Raw genomic sequence first — 15,657 nt, forward strand, 5'->3', positions numbered from 1 at the left:
TTTAAGTTCTGGAGGAGCTGAGGGGTTCCTGGGGCAAGTCGAGCCAAGACTGAAGGATTGGGACCAGAGAGTTACCCCTGACACACACACACGTGCACATGCGAGCAGACAACGTGGACACAGAAACTTTGATAGTATCGATGGGACTCTGAGGACCTCCAGTTTAGACCCACTGGGAGCCTGGACAGGACATCGAGCCCCACCCCTGTCCTGCCCTTCTTGGTAGCCCTGGAGGTAGAAGGGAAACCGAGTGGAGAGTGTGTGATTCTAGAGTCCTCCGCCTGCTTTCTGTGTCTCCACAGAATGCAAATCATCAAGCACTGCATAGTCCATTTAGCAGTGATGCCATCAGGATTCCCAAAGTAAATCACTCCCGTTTCCTCCAGTGTGCCCCTGGCAAGAGAGGTCACAGTGCACAGCCCTGTTGCCCACCCCCTCACAAAGCCAAGACATTGGTGAGCAGCTAACCGAGTGTTGCACATCTTCCCACTGGCCTTTTCACGTCTGGAAGGTTTTGATTAAACCAGTTTCCCTTAGTGTTTGCTGAAGAGTGGGATCCATCACTGTATCTGAGCTGGTTCCTGGAGAGGATGTTTTAGTAACTTGGACATTTTGGCGCGGTGTTTGGGGCCTGGGATTTCTCATCCTTCTAAAAAAAGTATTTTATAGACTTTTTTGGGACTGTGTGGTTTATACCTGGATTTCTGCCCCAGCATTTAAGGCTCTGGCATGATAAGTTTATGGCTGTTGAGAGACTGTAGAGAGTGTAAGAGGGGGCCTTTTCATTTAACCAGTTACTGGGGAATGAACATTCTGTTGACTTCTGTTATTTGGAATGAAGACATGTTACTCATTTAATTATCTGGGTCCATGTGAACATTTTGGATTATAAATAGGGTCTGCTCTATACCCACCCTGGCTCTAAACAATGTATAAATGGCACCATAGGGTTCATTTTATAGAATGCTCCTCTAGAGTTTCTTTAAGTTGAGAACTCCACTAGTGCATGCTTGTGGATCACAGTAGTGTTTCTTTATAGATATTTAATTACCTGGCTGATAGGGAAAAAACAGGAATGAAAAATCTGAAATGAAACTATTGGGAGTCTTTGCCCATCTGAAATCATGTAGAGATTCAGGAAAGTGGTTTTGAAATTACAGTGGAAGAAAATGGGGCACCCAGGGTTGATTTATCAAAGATTTTTCTGTAAAGTCTCTTTCTGCCGTACATTTATTCTGAGCTTGAAGGATGAATTTAGTAATTGACTTTGGATTCAGTTACAGTGACCACTTATCTAGCATCTGCCTGATGTCCTGCTAGGCACTTTGGCATATGTTATTTAATTTAGTCCTAATAGGAACCTTGCGTGGTAGGCTAATTATTATATCTCCATTTTATAGTGGATTAAATTCTACATTGTATTGGAATGTAGGCTCCAACACCTAGCCCTCAATGTATCTCTTGAATGAACACATTGGGAAAGTTAGGGTAGTCCAATTTGGTGGTCAGTGAGTGAGTGTAGGGACAGATTGAAATCTGGAGAGGTAGGTCACCTTCATGGGTAGGTACCTGTTCTGCCAGGGTAGACCTACCGAATGGCTGAGAAGGGAGATGGACAATATGGAGCAGAATAAGATGCCCACTGGTTAACGAGAGGTTCTTGGGAGTTGGCACTGCAGACGCTGGTGGGACTGTCACAGAATGTTTTCATGTACACGATCTCCTCTGTCTCTCCTGTTCATCTGAAAAGAGATGAAAAGCAGTAAATCACAGCTTTAAACACATGTGGAACCAATGCATGGCTCTCAGAGCCCACAGGAAGTGTGCAGACTTGCTAGGACAATGTCCTCTTAAAATAGTGTACCAGGTTGATTACAAGGACATTCCAGATGGAGCTCTGTCAGTGGGCTGTGGTGGCACATGTCCCTTCCAGAAGCCACTAAGCCAAAACCTGAGCTCTTTGCAGTCTCGGAGCCTCCTATTTGTGGCAACCAGGCTTCCCGATTGATGGGAGTTCAGGCTTAGGTGGGACTGGCGCTCTGGTCCGGGACTTCACAGTGCAAAGCACAGGATCAGACCTCAGGGGAGCGCTCCTCGGCACAGCCTGCCTGTCACCAACCAGATGTCTCTCAGCCAGGGAGCTCCTGCTGGAGGTGGGGTGGTTGGTACATTCCCTCTGCCAGTATATCATCAGAATTGGGGACAGCAGGGATCCTGGCAGCCATGGCCCCTGTACTTAGGCATCCCACATCGAATTGTAATAGACCGGATATGACATGGTGGGTTTTTTTTTTTTTTTATCTCTTTTGTCTTATTCCCTTATTTCTGGGTTTCAGTCATGCTTCCATTTATATATTCTCATAAAACGTTTTCCCCTCAGCTTTACTGAGGTGTAACTGACAAAATTGTAAGATCTTTAAAGTGTACAAACATTATGATTTGATACACATGTACGGAGGAACAGAATTTCTCCCCTCAGGTTAAGACATTGGGTTTTTATCATATGCAGCCACAATGGTGAGACCCTGTACCCACTGAGCATGTTACATTTTTTATTTAACATTTAAATTTTTTATTGCATGTTAAAAAAAAAACCCCACCTACATACCTACACAGCCTAAACTCAGTGTTCAGAACAAGATTCATTTTCTTGTTTCACTTTTGGCTCCTTCCTTATGATATTTGGTTCTGTCTCTAAATCATTTGTATCATTGAACTTCTGTCTCCCTTTGCTTTGGAACTGGTGGAATTCTGAAATGTGACCACATTCATTTGTTTTCACATCCACCAGATATTTGGTGTGGGCTTATGTGTGCCTGGCTCTGTACTTGGCATTGTGGAGGGTACCTGGAGGAATCAGGAATTTACTGTCTGTGGGAGGAAGTAGGAAAGACAGGATTATCCATGACTTTGACACTAGGTGGGAAGAAGTGGGTGCCAGGACAGGCTGGTGGCTACAGCGTTAGAGTTTCAGAAGAGAGAGGGGACAGCTTTCGCATGTGGGAACTATATAGATAGCTTGCATTTTAGAGGTCGTTGGATCTTACAGGACGGTTACAACTTGCCATGGGAGGTTTAGGCATAGAGAGGCATTCTGGGGAGAAGGACTTATATGGACAAAGGGGTGGATACCTGGGGCTTAACTGGGCCTGATTGGGCATAGGGTGAATCAAGGTGAATAATGAGGAATTAAGAGGGGAAGGAGAATAAGGATCAGGCTTGGAGAGTGGCCCCTGTGTGCAGGGTCAGCATCTGTCTTGATGGCAGACATGAACCAGCACTCAGAACAGCTCGGTGTAGACAGCCCACCCATATGTTTGAATGATGTGTGTGTTTCTTATTGACAAATTTTATGGTACTTTCTGGGCGACAGATTTTTTATGCACATAGTTCTCTTCTGTTCACATCTCTTAGGTTTAAAATAGCTTTGACGTGCCACTTTTCTCTCTGTGCTAGAAATGAAAATGAAGCTGTGTATTATGGCTTATAGGTTCTGAAGTCTACTCTGTGTCTGTATGAAACTCAAGCTTACAGGTTGTGGCCTGAAAGCCCAAGATATCCAGCGTGGCTGTCTCCACAGCATTCTGAGATGTCTGTACAGCTCAAATTTATCTAAAATTGCCTTTCTAGAGAAATGTGGAGAGTGGCTTGTTTCAGAATCTTAGTGAGCATTGCTTCAGATAACCTAGTTAACCCATGGCCTCCTCTTGTCATTTCTTGCAGATGGTCACAAGAACAAAGAAAATATTTGTAGGCGGATTATCTGCGAACACAGTGGTGGAAGATGTAAAGCAATACTTTGAGCAGTTTGGCAAGGTAAGTGGTGTGTGGGGCTGGCTGCTGCCATGGCCCTCCCTCCATCACAGCTGTGCCCTCAAGAACCTTGTCCTTGAACTTGGTTGTCAAGACTTAAGTGAAATCTGTCAGGAGCTGACATGGAAGAGTCCAGCTTGTGGTCGGCACGGTGCCCCACGTGCCTGCAGGAATAGACAGAGTGGCCTTTCAATGTGGTTTTGCTGGCCACGTGGGGCCTGGACTGGGAGCCGGTGGTGGTAGCAGCTGGGAGGGATGCAAGATTGTGACTCACAGGACAGAAGCTCCCACAGAAGCTGCTAGAGGCCTGTGAGTTGGTTCTGGGCTTCATTCTATGCCTTTCTGGAAGATACATTAAAAGAGGAGGCTCCCTGGGGTCCTTTACAGCTGAACCTTCCCCTGTCAGATGCCCGAGGAGACTTGGGAAAGATGCTGGGCCTGTACCTGTCAGAATGTATGTGAGACAGAAGTAAAATTATCCCTTGGGCTCTGTTGCTAGAATAGGCTGGGAACAATGTAGCGCACCGCCCCCCCATCAGGCAGGAACCAGAGTGTGAGAGTGTGTAGGTCACAGACAGAGTCACAGAGATGGACAGATAGGGTGTGTAACCTTGGGCGATGTGAATTAAAATTCAGCCTCTCTCTAGTTGGTGGGGGGAGCTGGTGCCTTGGAAAGTGGCGTTTCTCTGATGGCTGCGTTGTCCCGGGGCTCCAACATGGCAGCTTGTTGGGGAGACTGTCCCTGCTGGCTTTGTGTGATACCCCTCCTCTGGCTGTCATGTCCCAGGAGGCTTCCAGGCGAATGGCTGTGCTGGCCCTCTGCTTCCCGCATCTTTGAGTAGTTGTGGATGTTGTCCTGGGAGTCTGGGTGTGTGATGGTCTCCTCTGCACAGGTCTGCGTCTCTGCTGTTGCAGGGCTGATAAGGCAGAGGGGTGGAAGGCACTGTGCCTGTTCTAAGCTTTGTCACTCATGTTCCCCCATGACAGCTGTTGTGCTTGCGCTGGGTGGTACAAGGCACTGCTGCCCACTGACTGGTCTGAAGGTTCTGTGCTTTTACTTGTTTGCTCGAGGTAATGGGCAGCTCTGACCTCGTCCCCGGGTGTGTCTAGTTGTGAGTTACTGTCTGGGATGAGGACAGTGATCACTATTCAGCTTCAAAACGGAGATTTTCCTGTCTCTGGTAATAATCAATTTCTGCATGGCTGGGAGACATACAACAAAGAGACATCAGCCTCCTCCAGCCCAGCTTTGCATGCAGAATGGCACTTAACTGCCCTTCCGGGTTGGTTATGAAAGACGCCTTCCCCATGGCACCATCTTACATTGCCAGTTGGGGGCTGATTCATTCCGGCCGGTTTGGAAGAATGGTTGAGTGCCTTGGTGACCATGTACTTCTCTTCAAGACGTATTTAAAGCACCAGCGGGGGATTTGTCTACCACCCAGCCCCACCCTGCCTATGGGGAGAGACTGGAAGTAATTAAATGAGACAGGTCCAGCTTGTGTAATGGAAGGCTCTGGAGTGTGCACCCCTTTGCTACAGTTCTGCCTCTAAAACTAGGCCAGGAGTAGTGTTTGCAAACATGAGGTAGGATTTATTTCTTTAACCATAAATTGGAATCTCGTGGTCCTATTCATGATTGTCAGGGAAGTTGGACTGTTACGAGTATTCTAGACAGGCCTGTACCTGCTTCACCTCTGCACATTCACACCTTCAGGCTCCTCTCTCTCCCTCTCCTCTCCCTCTCCTCTCCCTCTCCTCTCCCTCTCCTCTCCCTCCCTCTCCCTCTCCCTCTCCCTCCTCTCCCTCTCCCCCTCTCTCCCTCTCCCCCTCTCTCCCTCTCCTCCTCTCCCCTCTCTCTTTGCCTTGTTCTCCTTTTCTCTCTTTCTGTCTTTTTGCATTAACACTTATAGTCGGGACTCAGTATGCCAGCAGTGGGAAGCTCTGCAAGCTTTGGGCAGGCCCATGGTAGCAACCATCCCTGCCCTGAGAACAGTTCTCCTCTTGTCAGGGAGGCATTCACAGAGCATCTTCCCTGGCCTGGTCTGTGCTGGGTCTAAAGCTGCTCAGTTAATTTAGCAGTAACATTTGTATATTCCAGCAGGATGTATAAACTTATCAGGTGTTTTATTAAAGGACTAAGACTTTTGAATATATCAAAACCATAACACTTTCTGTGCTCTTGTTTTTGTAGGTTGTTTCATACACGTGCTCTTTGTATTATCTGGGTCTGTCTTCAGAGGGGCTTATCTCTCCTCTTGCTGGTGCCTGGTATCATGTTTGTGCCTCCTTGAACAGGGCCCACCACTTCTCTGGATTCTGGTGTCATTCATTTGAGTCCAGAGTGATCAAAACAGAGGAGACCATGATGCTGTGCCTTAAGGCAGTGAGTCAATCCAATGGTGAATTGACATACTGACTCTACCCTTCAGTAGTTTATATTCTGGTTGAGGAAAACAGAACACACACACACGTAATTGTGTCAAATAGACTCACATGCTTGAACACATTCCCAGCTGTAAAGTTGTTTGGGGCTCCTTTTAGATTGGTAACTGCAAATTAGCAAGGTGTAATTTTATTAGTGAGTATATACTGTGTTGGGTCCTGGGCCAGGCCATTGACTTATATTATTTCATTTAATTCTTCTCTGGGAGGCTGGTGGGGGTCCTGTCCTGCTCAGTTTGTAGTTTGTTAAATAGAGTCTAGCTGGACTGAGTCTTTGATTTAGGGTCACCCCCGAAAGGTATAGCTGGGTGCAGATTTCCCCCCTCGAGGCTTGTCTGATAACAGAACCTAAACTCTGGGCCCTCTTCCAACCTTGGATTGATCTATAGGATGGGCTTAGGGTGGGAAGAGTATAAAAGAAAGGAAGAGACTGTGTCCCTCCATGGGCTGGGGACAGTGCTGAGAACTGGACATATGTTGCCTCATTTCATCTGTACAGTGCATTTTGGTGTCATTCAGCCCCCTGACAAAGGTCAACAATAAGGGTGAGGGAGATAAAGCCTCAAAGAAGGTCACACCAGTAAGGCAGGATAGCAGCCAGAATTTACATCCTGCTTCCTCTTGCTCCATATCCAGAACGTTCCATCCTTCTAAGCCTCCATTCAGGGTTTGCCACCTGAGTTCTAGGTTTCCCTTGCTGTCATTCCTCTCTCCTCTCCCTCTTCCCATCATGCCTGAGGTGGCAGCTGCTTCAACTGTTTATTTCAGGTGGCAATCAAGATGGGTAAGACTGCTATCATGGGGCTGGGCTTAGGGAGTTTAAATATGTCATTACTGTAAGTGGGGTGGGTGCAGAATGACACACCGAGAGCTTTAAATAACTCAAATTAGAGGTTTGTAAACCCCTTTGTACTTTCCTGCCACCTTCCTCCCAGAAACTTACCCCTACCCCCTTGGTTAGAGATATCATTACTTGTTTATATTTAAGATGAGATTGTGAAGTGTGGCCCTTGGCATGAGAATTCTGCTACCTTGGATGACCATCCTCGCCCCCTGGGTAGCTGTTCTGATGCTGTCATTAGAGGAAGGTTAGGTAGGTAGAAGTATTCCAGACCCTCATGATGGGCCTGACTGGGCAGTGACCCCCCTATGATACCTTAACAGGCCATTTCTTTCCTGGTCTCAGTTTCTCCTCTAAGGGAAGGAGATGGAAAAGTTGTAAAGGGTCAAATAGTAAATGTTCTTGGCTTTGCAGAGCACGTGGTCTCTGTCACAACTATTTACTTTGCTTTTGTATGGAGGAAGCAGCTATTGCCCATCCATGGTTAGATACGGTTGTGTTCCAATAAAACTTTATTTATAAATACAGATTATGGGCCACATTTGTCTTGTGGGCCATAATTTGCCAACCCCTAAACTAGGTTATTCGTAAGGTTGGTTTCAAGCTTGAAAATTCAGTAATCTAGAAAGTGTGTTTAAACATACAGGGGCACCTGAGTTGGTTGGATATCTGCCTTCAGCTCAGGTCACGATCCCAGAGTCCTGAGATCGCCCCATATTGGGCTCGCTGCTCAGTGGGGAGACTGCTTTTCCCTCTCCTTCTGCCCCTCCCCCTTCTAGTGCATGGTTGCTTGCTGTCTCTCTGTCTCTCAAATAAATAAATAAAACCTCCAAAAAACATAAACATACATAGGTCGGTATATGGATAAATATGTATCTATCTAAGGTATCCATAGGCTATAACCAGAACGAGATATTACCAATAGCCATGAGCATGATATAATAAGTGGAACAATCATAACTGTGGTAGGGTTAATTTCTGGATTGCAAGATGTAGGAACAGTGAAGGGATTCTCTATTTGGAAAAAGCTATTTATAAACCAGAATCTTCATCCTGTGAGTAAGATCCCAGGGATCCATAGAGTATTTCCAACTCCTTATTACATGTACTAGATCTAAATTAATGAAGACTCCGAATTTGTGAAGTTCAGGTTTTACTATGAAGATTCTTTTGCTATGAGTTGATGTTTCTGACTTTGAGGGATGTGTGCTTTGTGCTAAGCTTTTTGATGCATTTTAAAACCTGATTCTCAAGGCTGTCAAGCAAGATAGGTGGGGTATCTATCATGTAGATGACCAAACTGATGTTGAGGAAGGTCATGAGCTGTCCGAGATCACACAGCCCGTGCTGGGGAGAGCCCAGATAGTCATTCATTTTTGTACAATCTAACCTCTATTCGCTGTTTATAAAACCTCATCTCCTACTTTACCACTAAGCAGCCTGATACTCAGAGGGAGAAGATTCTGTTCATTTGTCAAGAATGTTGATGTGCAGTAATTTATTTCACTGCGTCAGGTTTCCCAGTGGACGTTATCTGTGCTCACGATTTCATAGTACAGGAATGATGTACACAGACCATTGCGAAAAGTGGCACGTGAATGATGCTCTCGATAGGCACGTACAGACCCAGACAATCGATCGGAGGGTTCTCCACCGTTCTCCCCGCATAGCCGTCCGGAAGAGCCCAGTCTGGTAATTAAAAAGCCCTGGGATCAAAGAAGCTCCGTGTGCGTGGGTTTCCTCCTTCTCCCCTTTCGGCCCCTCCTTCAAGTACCGGTTTCTTAAATTCTCACTTATAGGATTTTGGAGATCAAAAAGAGGCCTTTAAACTTAATGAATTCTCGGCTTCGTCCCGGATGGAGCAGTTCTGCACCTTTCAGCTGTTCACCTCGATGATAGGGCTGCTCGGTGCCGAGCTCACTAGGTAATTCTCACTTTATATAACTCCTGTGAAAGCAAAGCAGCCCGCATCTGGAGGCTTCCAATTATACTTCACATGGTGAACTGTGTAATTAGTTTGGAAGACTTACGCTCAGTCGTTGGTTTATCCTAATCGGCTTTGGCTTTCCCCACCAACAAAGTGAGCTTATTTTGCTAAGCTGAAACGACTCTGCTCCCTTTGTTCCAGCCTTTTATTGTCTCATTCCTTTCATTCTGTTTTACTGCCAAAGTTCTGTTTCATTAGGCCTACAAGTCATTTCCAATCCAGTGGGCTGCTACAATCCGGCCTTTATCACTCGGCTGCCCTGGTTCCCATGTCCCTTCTGGGCCAGTGCCCGAGTTTGCGGTTTGACATGAGGGCTTTAACCCCTTCCTGTGCCAGCCCCTCATTGTGGTGGGCGGCCAGAAGAGGCCTGAAACGAAAGGGGTTTGGACAGTTAGAGCTCTTTAGGTCCCATCAAAGGGGAGCCCGGTGGAAACAAGGTGCAGAGAGTCCTTTGGAGTCCTTCTATTGGGTTGGGGTGGTGTGGGGGCCTATAAAAGTGAACTTGAGCTACAGAGAATGGTGCTTGAGAGCTTTTGGAGAAAAAAATTGAGACCAAGAATGAATTGGCGTTTTAATATGAGGAGATCTTTTCATTTGTCCCGCTCGTGTGTGGGATGGTCAGAGAGTGCGCTCCAGGGAAGTATTTGACACCTGTTATTTCCCAGCTCTGGGTTTTATGTGCAGGTGGGGTGCTCAGATACTCCTTTTGATACTGTATGTGTGAGGAGAGGAAGATAGATCTAGCATAAAAATATTATAAAGCCTTTGAATTTTGAAAGGCAGGAGACTCGTGAGAAAATAAATAAGCAACGTTACCGTGTTCCCCACGGTGAGCTGTGATTCTGAGGTAATGTTTTTTTATCACTTCCAAATGCGCGTTGTAGAGAAATGGAGCTCCGGGTGGTGTATGGTTTGCTCAGACCAGGTCTGGAAAATTCAAGTCCCCGTCTGTCCTTTGTGGGCACCAGCGTTCTCAGGAGGTGTTTGTCTCCTGATGTGGTTTGTCCAGGGGGACCACCTGGAAGGTGGCCAGCATGTCCAAGCCTCGCCTGTCCTCTGGAGAGCCTTGATGTTTCTCAGACCTTCTTGGGTTACAACCGTGGAGTGGACCAGGAAGGGCCCCAGTTGCTGTCCCCACCCTGGCTGGCCACGCTGAAGGCTACTTTTGTGTTAAATTTTCTTCCTGTCATAACCCAGAACAAGGCCAACACTGTCCTCATGTTTTATTAATTCTCTGTCTGGTTTGTGTCAGTCTCTCCCTTCGGAAGTGTGTCATACGGGGGAGGGGACTTTATTTGCCCTCTGACCCCTGGCAGAGCTGCTGAGAGCAAAAAGCCACAGTTAGCCAACAGGAGAACCTCCCTCATCTGCCTGCCTCAGCTTCCTAGGCCAGGTGGCAGCAAGCAAACAAGCAGTACCCACAAGTAATGTAAGTAATGTGATCCGTGGGCTTTGCAGGTAAACCCTCCTACCAAACAAACAACTGTGTTTTCCTGATGAACTTTTTCCTCCATAGACGGATTTCTGCCATAACCAATGGAGTGAGGCGAGTTAGAGGTTGATTGAGCACTCCAACCTCACGATCTGACTCATAAATCTTTTCTTTTTCTTTTGTTTTGTTTTCTTGCCTTTCCTTTTCTCTTGCTTAAAAAAAAGGGGGGCTCCTGAAATTGTAGGTTTCTAGGAAAACTTCACATTTCCTTTTTAGCTATAAAATATAACCAGCTGTTGTTGGGCAAATGCATCAGACACTATTATTGCTCTGTTAACAGTGTTTTAAAATATACAAATAACAAAACAGGATGCCTTCTGGGTAGCAAGCTGGGAAAAGTTTGAGCTTATGCTAATCAAAATCGATGCTTCATATGCGTAGTAGTAGGTAGACGAACTGGGCCTGAACTTTCTGGCTTGGCTGTTTAACTGTGCTTCTGGGTATGGTTTTTTGGTTTGATTTCATTTTTCCAGCGCCCCCCCTCCAGAAGAGGAAGGCCCAGCACAGGGTTGGCCCCGGGCAGGAAGGAGTTAATGAGCCCGGGAGCCGGGGAGGGTTGATGGGGAAGGGGTATTGAGCGCTTCCCCAGCTCACCTTCCCAGAGCCGTCCTGGCAGCCTCTGAAGACGTCACTTACAATGGAGTTGTTAGCATGAGAAAGAAAGCCTTTCTCCCCCTGGACATACTTCAGTGGGAACTGCAAGTGTCTGAGAAATCGTGGTTCAAGCTTGTGCCAGTGGGTGCAAGGAGTGGTTCTTATGGAAGAGAAAGCGCAGTTCATTGAGACTTGGCATAGAAATGGAATTCCATTGTTTGGTAGAGTGAACATTGATATGGAGATTCCTGCCCACCCCCCACCCCGTCAATTGGATACCCCATTACATGGGTCGTGTATGCTTTTCTTTTTCTTTTTCTTCTCCTTTTTTCCCCCTTCTTTTGTCCTCTGAGAATTAGTCCCTCTGTAGAACGGCCGGATCTAAGTTACCACCCTCTAAATTTTTACAGCTCTGTATATTCAGACTTGGTATTTGTGAATTAGCTCAAAGTGGGCTGCCAATCGGTGCTTTATTTACATTCGAAGCCATAAGAGTGAGAGCCCCAGAAAAATGTTAATATGCAGAAAGAGGCAGAAGGGTTGAGTTTCTGACTGTTGCTAACCTCACCACTGCCTTTAAAACCAATCATGAGGCACACGGCTGATATTTAATAGCTTTTAGCTGATTATTTTTCTTCTCCTCCTCTTTCTTTTCTATCCAAGTTGACCTGGGTGTACTTGAGCGGAAATGAAGTCATCCAAATGCTGAATTAGAATAATCACAGGCCTCCAAGAATGAAATGGAAGCAGAGATTAAATGGTAGGGGGAAAGCTGGCATTAATAAGCACCAGGAAAACTTTGCATAAAATAAATAGGAGATTTGATAGATTGAATTTGTATATCCCTTTTCCATTTTTCTGCACTTGGTGTTGTCCTCCTAGAGCGGAGCCTCTGGCAAAGTGGGATTTGTTTCGCCATGAGTCCACATACCTTCTGCAGCCTGGGTGATGGTTCTTTCTTCTCTGTGGGGCATTTGTGTGACAAGGACGTTTCCAGGGTGGAAGAATCTGGTTGGAGGGACCGTTACTGGGAAGGGTCAGGATGACTTGTTGCCAGTTCGGGTTGGGGGGCAGCAACACACTGCAGGCAAACAGTGAATATTACTGACGGATTCTTGATCGAATTCCTGATGGTAGGGAGAAGAGCAGGGTGGCGCGCGCACGCGCGGGTGTGTGTGTGTGTGTGCGTGCGCGCGCACGTGCATGTGCATACATGCTGGATAAAGGTAGGGTGACCAGCTGACCTGGTTTGCCTAGGACAGAGGAGTTTCCAGGAACTCAGGACATATAGACCAGAATGAGTTGGCCACTCTAAATAAACGGGAGGTGGGAAAAGTGGAGACACTGGCGTAGAACTCCTTACAGGGATGAAACTTTCTTTGACCGCCTGCAGGCAGATTTAAATATTCCTTCCTGTGTTTTCCAGAACCTTTACTTATTCATTTACAGTCTGCCTTCCTAATTTCACTCAACCACTGGGGCAGGAGTCAGCACAGGACCTGCGCTCCCACAGGCCAGGAAGTGTCAAGGGAGCAAGCGGCCTATGGAAAGCAGGACAGACAGACCACAGTCCTGGGGCAAGGGGCGGCTGGTCATTGACTTGGACTATAGGACCCTTGGGCTCCTGTTTGGGCTCCTCCTTGGGGATTATTTTTCTATCTCTTGAAAATAAAAATAATTCTGCCCCGTGTAGCGAAAAGTGAGTTTCTTGTAGTTAAAGAGCAAAATAAGGATTTAATTCAATTAAAAAACGCAGCAGAGTGGTTTGTTTACAGGAAGTCGTTTTTAGGCGGTCTTAGTAGAAGATGCAATTTGTGCAATCGGATTAGTTGTAAATTAGAGATTTTTGGTTGTTGAGGTTGCTAACGGTCTTTTGTGATTGGCAGCAGCCGTAAATATTTTTAGACTTGCTTATTGTTTGTAGAGTGTTAGTGTTTGGGGGGAAAAAAACCCAAAACAATTTAGGGGACTTTTCACTTCAGGAAACATAAATAAATAAGAGTGTGGGATGACCAGAGGTAGCCTCTCTGATCTTTTTCTCAGCTTTCTTAGGGAATGGCGGAGTGGGTGAGGGACTTTGCCAATTCTCTGATATGGAAACAAATTTAAAAAAAAATTTATCTTTTAAAAAGACTACAGCATTTCCTTTATTGATACATATATGTGTTTTAGTAGCAAAAAAGGAGGATTTATTGGTGTCATAGCTCTTCATTCCAACTAAGTTGGCATCTGTGCTCATATTCAGAGATTCCTGTTTGCTGGCAGCTTTCAAGTGTCTTTTGACTTCTATCTGTCCAAACAGCCCCCCCGAGGTAGGAGGATTATCTCGTTTTACAGTTAGGAAAGGAGGGCTGGGAGAGTCTAAATGACTCGCTCAGGATACCTCAGCTGGATTGCAGTAGGGGCCAAGGTACAGAGGTCCTGGGTTTACTGTTCCACCCAAATTGCTCCTGTTGGGCCGCCCCCCTCAGGCGTCTGCGGTGCCATGACCAGTGCGGTGCTGTAGGATTACTGTGGCGCCTCTCCCAGGGAGCTATGACTTTATGGTTGTTTGTTTGAAGCATATTATATTAGAAGAAATATTATGGCCACAGAATGTGAGATTTGCATAATTGTTTTTTTGAAAAAACCATGAGACTTGGAGACATTTCAGGATAGCTGCTGGCTGCATTAGCCTCTGTCCCCTGTCATTCTGGGCTGTCCCATAATTTACTTGACCATTAGGAGTACTTGGGTAGAAACATTGAGAATTACCACTGTTTAGCATAGGGGTTGGCATACTTTTTCTGTAAAGGGCCAGATAATAACTATTTTCGGTTTTGTGGCCCAGATGGTCTCTCACAGCCATTCAACTCTGTCAGTGTAGCGTGAATGACAGCAGCCATAGACAGTATGAAAACAAATGGTTGTGGCTGTGTTCCAATAAAACTTTATTTACAAAAACCAGAAGGCTGCTGGGTTTGGCCCTCAGCCATAGTCGCCGATCCTCTGGTTTAGCTTATTGCCTGGTAATAAGGGCATGGAATTTTTATACTCAGACTGGCCAATGTCAAATCAGCTGGCCTACTTATTAGTTCTAACCTTGGGCAGGTCATTTAACTTCTTTCTACCTCAGTTTCTTTATCTGTAGAATGAAAATAAGGATGGTACTTATCCCACAGGATTAGCATGATGGTTAAATGAACTAATACCTTGCCTGGGTGGCGCAGTTGATTAAGCAGCCGACTCTTGGTTTTGGCTCAGGTTGTGTGATCTCAGGGTGGTGGGATCTGCTTGGGATTCTCTCTTTCTCTCCCTTCGTTCCTCTCGCTTGGGCTCTCTGTCTCTCTAAAAATAAAATAAATAAATCTTTAAAAAAACAAACGAACTAATACCTGTAGTGTAAGATCTTAGCATTCTTCCAGAAACAGAGCAGGTACTTAATAAATATATCAACTGCTATAATTTTTATCCTCTGAGACCCAGCTTCAGCCTCTGGACCTGTCTCTCTAGGCCTATCCAGCAGCAACCCTGACTTGAGTGCATGTGCATGCACACACATGCTTGTACATGCCACAGGCCCTTCCATCTTTCCCACCTGTCCTCTAGATTGGCTTACCACTCAGTTTGCCCACCTACCTTGGGGATAACACAAATTGAAAAGTCTTTCCTGGATTCTTTCAGCCCAAAGATGAAGATTCAATGTATTTTATAATTCTCTACTATGTCATGTACCTCCAGTTCAGCCCAGCTACCTTGATGCTTCTGATTTGTGGAACTGACTTCCAGTTGCTCAGGCTTTGATGGAAAATGTTGAACTCATATGGGCCAAAAGAGAATTCTTCTGGTTGAACCCTGTGAGGTGAACTCTTAAACTTGTTTGAATAATTAAACTTTTGTGTTTGTGGGAGGGTAGAAGATACTGCCTGGAAATTGTCCCAATATCATTTAGCTGATGTTTATTAAAATATATATATATATTGATCCGCTGATCTGTTTATTGAGTTTATTTGGCCTCTTAGCTTTTTACAACCTCATTTAAGTTTTCTTTCCTTTTCCTTTCATATGATTCTAATCTTACTTTTCTGGTTTTGAATTTATAGCAATTATTAAGGGGTGGGAAGATGTTAATTAATAAGCTCAGTGTAAAGGGGAGGGGAACAAAAAAACCCTATAAAAACAAAAAGACTTAGATCTTTAAATACACCACATTGCGGGACCATTAGTGCAGGGAAAGAGCCATCCTTCCTCATTAGGTCCAGAAGGCATCTTGTCTACAGCCTCGTGTATCATTCATTGTTCATTGATTCATTCACCAGATCTTGATTCTCTTTTGAATGCCAAGCATGAGCTGGGAGCCAAGGGCGCATCAGTGAACGAAACAGACAAGATCCGTGCCTACTTATCACTTAAGTTTTGGGATGGGGTTGGGAAGGACTAGCCAAGAGCAAACAAGTAAATAATAAAAATAAGTACAATTTGTCTCATAAAGAAAACAAACCGAGA

General features: G+C 45.5%; 1 protein-coding gene across 10 annotated transcripts in view; it reads left to right on the forward strand.

The window, feature by feature from the left end:
- MSI2 (musashi RNA binding protein 2) overlaps window positions 1-15,657 on the forward strand; it is a 390,492-nt gene that overhangs the window by 128,827 nt on the left and 246,008 nt on the right. For all 10 annotated transcript variants that reach the window (XM_055318531.1, XM_055318537.1, XM_055318554.1 and 7 more), the window contains exon 6: window positions 3,724-3,816. In XM_055318531.1, coding sequence (XP_055174506.1) covers window positions 3,724-3,816 — 93 coding nt within the window. The remainder of the gene's footprint in view (window positions 1-3,723; window positions 3,817-15,657) is intronic.

The sequence above is a fragment of the Nyctereutes procyonoides genome, unplaced genomic scaffold (genome assembly GCF_905146905.1).
Source record: "Nyctereutes procyonoides isolate TBG_1078 unplaced genomic scaffold, NYPRO_anot_genome, whole genome shotgun sequence".
In the NCBI taxonomy this organism is placed as follows: domain Eukaryota; kingdom Metazoa; phylum Chordata; class Mammalia; order Carnivora; family Canidae; genus Nyctereutes; species Nyctereutes procyonoides.